General features: G+C 44.6%; 1 protein-coding gene across 4 annotated transcripts; it reads left to right on the top strand.

The window, feature by feature from the left end:
* The first annotated feature begins 232 nt into the window (after positions 1-232).
* FGFR1OP2 (FGFR1 oncogene partner 2) lies at positions 233-9,111 on the top strand. 4 transcript variants are annotated; one of them, XM_017829077.1, is made up of 6 exons: positions 233-249; positions 3,372-3,508; positions 4,359-4,476; positions 4,748-4,890; positions 6,946-7,059; positions 7,378-9,111. In XM_017829077.1, the coding sequence occupies exons 2-6, from the start codon at positions 3,374-3,376 to the stop codon at positions 7,513-7,515; spliced, it is 648 nt and encodes a 215-aa protein (XP_017684566.1). In that variant the 5' UTR covers positions 233-249; positions 3,372-3,373; the 3' UTR covers positions 7,516-9,111. The 4 variants fall into 4 exon arrangements, with proteins under 4 accessions (XP_017684566.1, XP_017684563.1, XP_017684564.1 ...); XM_017829074.1 differs by having other exon boundaries at positions 246-262; XM_017829075.1 differs by lacking the exon at positions 233-249 and adding an exon at positions 1,007-1,139.
* The last annotated feature ends 740 nt before the right edge of the window (positions 9,112-9,851 follow it).

Here is a 9,851-nt window from a genome sequence, read left to right as displayed (position 1 = left end):
GCGCTGGGCGGGGGGTCACTCGCCCGACATGCCAAGGCCGCGCCCAGCCCCGCTCCTCGTGCTGCTCCCACTCCTTGTCCCCGTCCCGATCCCGGCCCCGGTGCCCTCCGGGCCCTCGCCCCGCCCGGAGCGCGCGCCGCAGGATCTCGCGAGAGCTCAGGGCAGCCCTCGGGGCGGGACCCGTGCAGGAGAGGGTGAGGTCTCGCGAGATCTGTGACCGCGATGCGCGCCCCGCGGAGAGAGAGTCAGGTGTTTTGTTCCGGTTTGTGAGGGAATTCTGTGTTTTATTGCAGTCTATGAAGGAATTCTCTGCTCTATTCTCGTTTGTGAGGGAATTCCCTCCTTTAATCCAGTCTGCGAAGAAATTCTTTGCTTATATTTCGGTCTCTGAGGGAATTCTGTGTTTTATTCCAGGCTGCCTGGGAATCCTCTGCTTTATCCCAGTCTTTGAGGGAATTCTGTGCTTCATTGCCGTTTGTGGGGGATTTCTGTGCTTTATTCCAGTTTGCTCCCACAGAAAGTTCCTTGTTCTTTGAAACGTCACGCTATTTTTACATTTTAACAAAGAAGGGCACCAGCGCTCATTGGTTGCACGTTACATAACTTGTCTGTTAATTAGTACTCGACCCCGTTTGCTGGTTGGAGGGGACCTTAAAGATAACCCACGTCCAACCCTCTGCCGTGGGCAAGGACACCTTCCACTATTCCAGGTTGCTCCAACCTGGCTTTGGACACTTCCAGGGATGGGGCAGCCACAGCTTCTCTGGGCAACCTGTGCCAGGGCCTCACCACCCTCACAGGGAAGAAGGCGTCCCCAACAGCCAGCCTAACCCAGCTCACAACGCAATACGTTAATCACCCCTGTCCCGGCGCAGCTGCTTATCCACAATTTTAAAACAAATTTCCCGAGTTTGGCTCCAACCCGCCTCGGGAGGCCCAGGGAGCGCGCTGAGACCTCTCGCGAGATTTGGGGCGGGGCGGTGATGGAGCGGGGGCGGGGTGTCCTCTCGCGAGAGCCGCGCACGGCCGGTGCTGCAGCGCTCCCTGGCGGGTGCACGACGCAGCCCCTCAGGCCGCCATTTGTCACCGGCCGGGGCCGCTCCGGGCTCACCCCGGCGCCGCCGGAGCCCCGGGCATGAGTGAGTATCCTGAGGGGTTCGTGGGAACAAGGGGCGCCGCAGGAGCCGCAGCCGGACGATCGGGAGCGCGGCGGCCCGCCCCACGGCTGGGGCGCCGTGAGGGAAGAGGAGCCCCCCCACCTCCATCACACCCGCGAGCGGGGACGGGCCAGGGACCTCTCAGATGCTCGTCTTGGCAGGCGGTGGTGTCGCGATGGCGGCGGGTTTTGGGGAGGGAGGTGACGCTCCCGGCGGTGACACCCCCGGGATGGTCCTGTCACAGCGGGAGTGTGGCGATGACACTCCAAGGATGCCCCTGTCCCACCGGGAATGCTGGTGGACTTCTGCATCCGCCTGAATTCCTTGGAACCTGCATCCTGGCTCAGCGCTGCCCAACTGGTCACTGTGGTAAAACCTGGAGCTGTGGGAAAATGAGGTTTCCAGTGAGGATACGAAGGAAAGAAGAGACAGAAAACTAAATAATTGCACAAAAATCTTTATTATTTAGTGTTGTTTTTTCTTTAATGTGCTAATGGAAGCCATTAGTAAATAGCAGGAAGTGCCAGGGAATGGATGTGTAGGAGGAGTGTTGCTGAGCTGAGTTGTTGCTCTGCTACCTGTTGACAAGGTTGCTCTGAACTGGGCATCTCTTGTAGGGCAGAGTTCAAGAATAATTAAATTTAATTTCTGTAGTCATGCTCATAAAAATAATATACCATACGAATTTGTTTAAATCAATTATATTTAATTAATTGGGTTTTTTTCCCCCCTGACTGTCCAGGTTAACTCTCAGGTTTAGCTCAACTGCAGGATAAGGCAAAGGTTTTGTTTGTCATAGGCAGCCAGAAAGAATTTTGAATTGTTTACACATGGACCGTGAATTAAGGAAAATCTGAATACCAGCCTTTCACTCAAACATGGATCTCATTAAATCAATTCCTGCAGCAGTTCAGCAAGTTGGAAAGTCATCTCTTGTCTGGGATATTTCTGTGGTCCAGTAGGAATCTGAGACTGGAAGGAGGAGCAGGGAAAGCAGATCCCTAAAAACAATGCACAATGATTCCTTTCTATTTAATATTGAAAAGAACTTAAACTGTTAAATCAGAGTGAATAAATGAACTACCAGTGATAACTCAGGTAGTTCTTTGCTGAAGAACTTGATACCTCACATACATCAGATGGCAATTTAAATGAAAATGCTGTTTGATAAACAAACAGGAAAGAATCAACATTAGGAATATTCGTAGGAATCTGTGTGCCAAAATCCGGATGTTTTTGATAACACACATAATCCCAGAAAACGCAGGTTTAATTTCTGGTGGTTGAAATATCCTTCCTTCTACTACTTACCCAGGACAGTGGGAAAAGGTCAGTTGAGGTAAATTTGAGGATTTCTTTAAGCTTGGCGTATAAAGATCCTGTACTATGATTTGTAAATGTGCCTGAAAAAGTTAAAAAAAATCAACTTGAAGCAATTTTTTTCCATGTAGCTCAGGAAAGACTCAATAATCTTTAATCCTTACAAAAATCTTTACTTTCCCAAACAGCCTGGCTAAGAAATGGGTTTAGCTGATTCTGCTGTACCTTAGAACATTTCCTAAAGCAAATATTAAGCCTGATATCAATAAGTCTCATAACTCTCATAAACCTCTATCCCTGCTGTCTGATGCTGAAGGAATTGGAGTAGATTTCCTTCTCAGTAGAACAAGTGCAAGGTTTCTGAAAAGAAAATGAAAAAGGCTGAAAATCTTGGTTTTGAAACTTAATTGACTAAACATGAATACAAAAATAATTCAGTGTAAAGGCCAGTGTTTTGGAAATGCTGGTATGTCCAAGCATTTTGCAAGCTTGGCAATTGTGGCCATAAGTAATTTCTCTTAACAACTACTGCAATTGGAAGCCGGTATTTTAATTACACAGTTGGTCCTTTTCCTCGCTTTCTCCATCCTGCAGAAAATTTCACAGTTCCATTCCAGGCAGTGATGTTTGTGTTCATTTATAGACATGAAGAAATTTAATTCTCTGAGCTTTCCCTGAGCAGTTTTCTCCATCAGTTTGAGCTGTTCCTTCTCTGCCAATTTAACTCATCAAAATCTTCCAGCCTGCTGTAAACCTGGATTTACACCTTAATTATCCTACTGTCAGGAGGTTGTATCCAGCTGCTTCAGGCTAAAAAACAAAGCTCTATCCCGCAGATAGTTGTGTGCGTAGCGACTGGGGGGTGTGGTGGAAATGACGGTTTGTGATGTTCAGAAATGAGCTGCACGATCGAGAAGGCGCTGGCGGACGCGAAGGCACTGGTGGAGCGGCTGCGGGAACACGACAGCGCGGCCGAGGCGCTCATCGAACAGACCACGGCGCTCAACAAGAGGGTCGAGGCCATGAAACAGGTTTGCTTCCCAACCTTAGTTACTCCACTGGGACATCAGCATGGAATTTCCCGTCAGTTCTGTGCTGCTGTAGAATTAGTACAGTGTCGGGTAATCCTTTAATGCCAGAGGTGTTTTATTGTAGGTGTGACTGCCACCTAAAAATAGGTTGTTTGTATAGTTGGATCCTGTGAAAAGGTTTTCTCACTTGTGATCATTTCTGTTCTGATGGTCAAGGCATGTCGTTAGATTGAGTAGATTTCAGTAGAGAACTCCTGGAGAACGTAAAGGTGTCTCCTGACTTTCCATATGGGAGTTCATCCTGTCACATTAATAAAACACAGGATATCTTAACGGGGCTATAAAATAATAAAACCCTGCATGTGATTCAGCCCTGTAAAACTCGTCATGCCGAGGCTTCATGGTTTCAGATCAAGAGTATTGAGTTTGCCCTTCTGTTGGGAGTCAGGATCCACTCACTCGGATCTGTGTGACTTGTACCCACAGTCTTGTGGTTTAAGGGACTGGGAAGCCACAGTGAGTATAGAGAGGTTAATGACCTCATGGTTTGTCTCTACCACATCTTTATCAGTTCTAAATTACCTGATGGTGAATTTGACCTGCATAAATAACACCCGCTACACACATCTATGGAATGAAACTTGTTTAAAACCAAAGGTGATGCTTTTATGTCTCTAGAGGACAGCATGTCAACAACACCTTTGTGCATTTGATATTATTATTTAAAACCAAACATTGTCTTGCTGGTTACAGACTCTGACTGACAGAAGTGGTGCTTTGTTAACTGCTGTGTAATGTCAGCCTTTGTTTACTCAATATGTTGTGCCTTGTTGGTTTTTTCAATACCCAGTACCAAGAAGAAATCCAAGAGCTCAATGAAGTAGCAAGACATCGCCCTCGGTCCACGCTGGTGATGGGGATCCAGCAGGAAAACAGACAGATTAGGGAATTGCAGCAGGAAAATAAAGGTAAAACATGAAAATTCTATCCTTTCCAAGTTCCAGTTGCACCACTGGAAATAGCGAGGAGATAAATAGAACTTAATTCTGCAATACAGGGATCTGTTTGGAGATGTGTTTTCCCACTGCTAAAAACAACTAACTTAGGAGCAGTCAGAACAAGCTGTGGTGTAAGCACAGTTGTGTAATTCCTTCTGGAATTCTGTACACTAGGAATGTACTTCTCCTCCTGTCTTGGTTCTTTGTTAAGTTCTAACTGAAGTTTAAATCCTGTTGGCAGAGCTACGCACATCTCTGGAGGAGCATCAGTCTGCTCTGGAGCTCATCATGAGCAAGTACAGAGAACAGATGTTCAGGCTGCTTATGGCCAGCAAAAAAGATGACCCAAGTATAATAACAAAGTTAAAAGAGCAACATTCCAAGGTAAGAACTTCATTGAAGTTTTTGCCTTTGTTTTTTTAAATTAACACTTCATAGTGGATTAGTCCAAAGCTTACTTTGTCTCACTTTTTATATCACTGTACTACCAACAAGTCTTAATTTTTGTAATCCAGTCCATGCAACACAAACAGGAAACTTGAGCAATTTGAGTAACTCAACCTTACCAGCTTCTCACTTATTTAAACTTTAAACAAGTAGCATTTCATTGCTGTATCTACTTAATTTACTTATGTTTTACTTTGATCTTTAAGGCAACTGTCCTATTGCACTGCCAGATCTCAGTGATGTTCACATTTTTAGACTGGTTTTAGCTTAATGCTCTTGACTCCAACACGTAATTAATGAACCCGTGCTTACTAGGAAGAACAAGCTTTTTAAATCCAATATTCAAATATTTTTACCTTAAATATCATAAATTTAAAAAAATATATTTTAAAAGCCCTTTGGAATATTGAAAAACGTTACTGGATTCAAACTATAGCATAAAATCCTACAAAAGGACAGGTATAGATCCTTTACAGAAGAAATTACCTCAGCACATGGTATAACAGCTCTTACAGACTCAGGAGCACCAACACAGGAAAGTAAAATTATATCCATCCTCAAATGGACTTGGAAATTTCATTTAGGAGCACTCCAGTGGATTAAAACCTTGGGGAAAAAGAAAAAAAAAAAAAGAAAAAATAATATCACACAATATTATGGAGAGACTGGAGATTTAGGCTTCTACATTTTTGTTAAACCTGATCCCACAAGAATGCCTGACGAAAGGGATTTATTACCCTTAACCTGACATTTAGGATTCTGGAATTTCATTACTTTTTCTCCTGCTCAGCCTTCACATTAAGTAAGGTTAAACAGTCTTGAAGCACTTTTTAAACACTCTTGTTAGGTAAAAAATCTATTATAGCTAAGGAATTCAGCTGTACCAGAAAGGGCTGTTTCCTCAAGTACCAGCTCTTACCTTTAGTGCCTGTTTACAGGAGATCATTGATTTCTGATAGTATCTGATCTGACATCAATGACCTTGGAATAGGCCTGAAGTCATAATGATCCTGAGGCACAGAAGCTGGAAAATAGGAAGGAGGGAGGAGAGCAGGATATCTGAAACCCACAGCCCTTCTCAAGGCTTATCCCTGCCTGACCACAGCTTCCTGCCAAGCTAAATTTGGGTTTTCTTTGAGAAAATGTTTCCTGTCATCACCTGCACTGGAAACTGAGCAGCAAATGAAGATTTACAGGAAGTTTTTCCCTGGCCCCTCCCATGGGAGTGGGCATTGGAGGAGGAAGTGGCTGAATTAGGGCTTGGGCATGACAAAGACTTGGCATCATAGTACAGTTGGAATAAAAGACAAGTGGAGAAAAAGACAATGCAAGACAAAAGCTTCTGGGAACACCATTCCACTCTCTGGCTTAACTGGGCAGCAGTGAATTCCAGAGAGAATTCAGAGGCTCTGCAGAGAAAGGCAGCAGTGACCCTTCAGTGTTTCCTGAACCTCTGAAACCCAGATCCCACATAAGCTGGAACTGGAGGTGGATTCAAGCAGAAGTATCTAAAAAAAGACTGAAGGACAGATGTGAGTTTCCTAAGACAGGAAGGCCATCGAAAGGATGACCACTGCCTCTGGTGTCCTGAAGAGATAAATGTCCATGGGCTGGTCCTGGGGATTAGGTTTCCAACTGGAAAGAATGTTGCAGACCCTGCTGCTCTCAGCTGAGTTGTTTTGCATATCCCAAATGATACACAGCAATTCCTGCTGCACAGGAAGGCCTTAGCAAGGCAAGCACAGGGCTGACTCCATTTGGAGGCCGTGGAAGACACAGTTAAGAAACTTCTGATAAAAGGGGTCAGTGTGGGACAAACCAGATTGATTGGAATAAACAGGACCATGGTGGCCTCGTACCGTGGGAGCTTATTTTCCAAAATTTAGGTGTGTGTTAATAAATTGTCACAGCAGTTAAAATGAGGCACATTTAATGCTTCATTTTGTTAAATATATTGCTAAATTAATATATTACTGACCCTTTCTGTGTCAGGAGCTGCAGGTGCATGTGGACCAGATCACCGAAATGGCAGCAGTGATGAGAAAGGCCATTGAGATCGATGAGAGGCACGGCTGCAAAGAGCAGGAACGCATCACCCAGCTCGAGGTGAGGGTGGAACACCACTGCAACAGAGAGCAAGGCAGGGAATGGCAGCACAGCCAGTTCTGTGGAGTTCCTGTTGTGTTATACTTCCCTGGTTGGAGGGGTGCAAGTGCCATTTCGCCACTCCAGCTTTCTCTCAAGGTGAGGTGCAGAGGGGAGCCGTAACAGAGCAGAAGGGTCAGAAACCTGATGTTCTCAGTTGCAGAAGATAAAGGATTTTAATCCTTTTGCATTAGTGTGGAGTAGAGGGAAGGTTGCTAATGTAATTCCCATGATTTCTTCCTGGAGTCCTGTTAAATGTCTTGTTCTTTCTGTTTTTAGCAAGAAAACAAAGGCTTGAGAGAAATCCTCCAAATCACTAGAGAATCGTTTCTGAACCTCAAGAAAGAGGATGCGTCAGAGAGCACCTCCCTGTCAGGATTAGTGACAAGCAGTGATTTGAGCCTGAGGAAAAGCTAAGGACTGTGGGAACCAGAAAGCCTCAATTGCACACTTTCACTTTCCCAACGGAGCATCAGGGCTCACTGGTCAAGCACTTGTTCTTGAATAGGGCACCAGCAAGAGGACGTGTCAAACTCCAGCTCAGTGGCTTTTATACTGTGTGAAATAAATTACATTGGTGTGACAGACTCATTGCCATAGGTCTGACTGCAGCAGGAAATGGATTCATGGGAATTCCTTTTATATGAAATCATTTTGCAGATAAAAGGTGAGATTTCAAATAACTTATATAAGTTATTGCTCATGCAAAGTTTCAGTGCAACTATTCTATAAGAAAAGGTAAGATTTCAAGTCCAATCTCTGGCTAAAAAGGAGTAACTTATGAATATGCTTTGTGCATGATCCACATTTTTTCCTTTGGTTTCTTTTTTAATAAATCCTCATTTTGCAACAAACCTGTTTGATTGAAAGGGCACAGAGGCAGAAAAGGCCACACTGGAGAAGGAATAGATGGGACTAAACTTCCTAACTGGGAAATAGCAACTGGAAAGCACCCAAGCAGTGGCTGCAGAAAGATGGGTGGGAGGAGGAGCAGCTCAGGGCAAGGTTGGCAGCCTGCAATTAATACTCTGATTTTCCCTTTCTTCAGTACTAACCAGTCACCAAAAAGGTTTTAAGGTGAGTTAAGCAGAGCTGAACTATTCTGAAATCACCCCTTAGGCAAGTTCGATTTTCAGTGACAATAACACAGAAGGAACTCAGATCCAGCACTTCCAAGGGTGCCAGTTTAAATCCAGCTTCCTGGGCCTCCATTAATTTATATGCAGAAAGGACAGATAAATCAGCTCATTTTCACAGCACATTTTATAAATGGAGAAACTGCTGCTTCTCCTCCCAGAGCACCTTCTAGGCTTAACAACACGCTGAGGACATCCACCTGCATGGAAACAAAGTTAGAACTATTTCCAAACTTGCTCAACATCCAAGGGAAATTTTTGGGGGAACATTTTAGCTCCAGCACAGAATATTCTTGCCTGCTATTATTTTCTGTAAAACCTTGCCAGTGCTGCTCTGATTTAGATTTTGCATTTCTGCCGTGGCTTGCCAGAAGCAACATCTTTTTTTCACTGGAGTGTTCTGTTGTTGCAAACTTTATGAGAGATTTTGGGTTCAGTTGCTGAAGTTCCTGTTTCTGGAAGCATCTTTTCAGCCACTGACTGGTGTCAGAGACATTTCCACCCCTTGGATGCTGATGCAGCTCCATGGCTGAATTCTGGCTTGACTTCTGACTCCAGAGGAGGGTTGTTGGTCTGTGACAATACTTGGAGGTTGCTCTATTATGAAATAATACTTGATTAGTGTTTATTTTTGTAAATTGAAGAGAAATGCGACTTAATTTATCTACTCCCAGCCCTCGCATTTGATATGTCTCCCCTCTCACCCCCCTGCCCTGATCACTTCAGGATTCTGAAGAGCCTTCACAGTGTGTGGAATGACTATTTTTCATGGCATACCTGTTATTTTTATAACTCAGATGGCTTGGAAAGGATTTATGGCTAGAATTGTGTACTGTACAGGAAACTTATTTTATCAATAAAGCTGACTGAAAACACAGATGTTTCCATGATTAAAGCAAGGCTGGAAGGGAAGGAATGTGGTGGAGAAGTTTCCGCATCACACTTGTTTACCAGCCTTTTCCACACTGTTGGTCAGGAAGGAGCATCAAGGTCCAAAAGTGGCACCAGAAACCAAAAGTGAAAGAACAAGGAGATGCAGCAGGAACAACATTCAGCTGGAGGTGTCCAAAGGCCACCTTCTCTCAGCCTTTATTAACCAACTGTTAAGGAAACACTCAGTGCAACTTTTCAGTCTTGGAAGGAAAAAAGCACAGCTTGAGTATCATAGGAGGCAGCTGCTGTTTGGCTCGCCAGGAATTCACTGAGTAGCACATGATGAGTCATTTAAAAAATTCTTTTCAGTGTTCCTGAGCTTTTCTGCTTCCTGCATGTGGTTTTTGTTCCCCCTCAGCATTCAGGATTTAAAAAACCAATTAATCCAGCTCATTTTAAGCCTATTAGATAATGTTGTTGCACCAGATAACATGGAAAAATTGCTACAGGTGCTTTTGTGAAAAGCCAGTTCTGAGCAGGCAGGGAAGTTTTACATGACCTTGTGCTCCTACCACTCCCTCTCACCCCCAAAACGAGCTCCTTTGTTGCTCTGCTTTGGAATTCTTCTTCCCAGCATGGAAGGACAAAGCCTTGCTGCCTCCCCCAGAGCCAGCTGGGTGCCTGGAGCTGTGGACTGGAGCAGGCAGGGCCTGAGAGCAGGAAAACAAGTGTTAGAAACACTGA

The sequence above is a fragment of the Lepidothrix coronata genome, unplaced genomic scaffold, assembly GCF_001604755.1.
Source record: "Lepidothrix coronata isolate B3197 unplaced genomic scaffold, Lepidothrix_coronata-1.0 Scaffold158, whole genome shotgun sequence".
Classification (NCBI taxonomy): Eukaryota; Metazoa; Chordata; class Aves; order Passeriformes; family Pipridae; genus Lepidothrix; species Lepidothrix coronata.
This window is presented reverse-complemented; position numbering and strand designations above follow the sequence as displayed.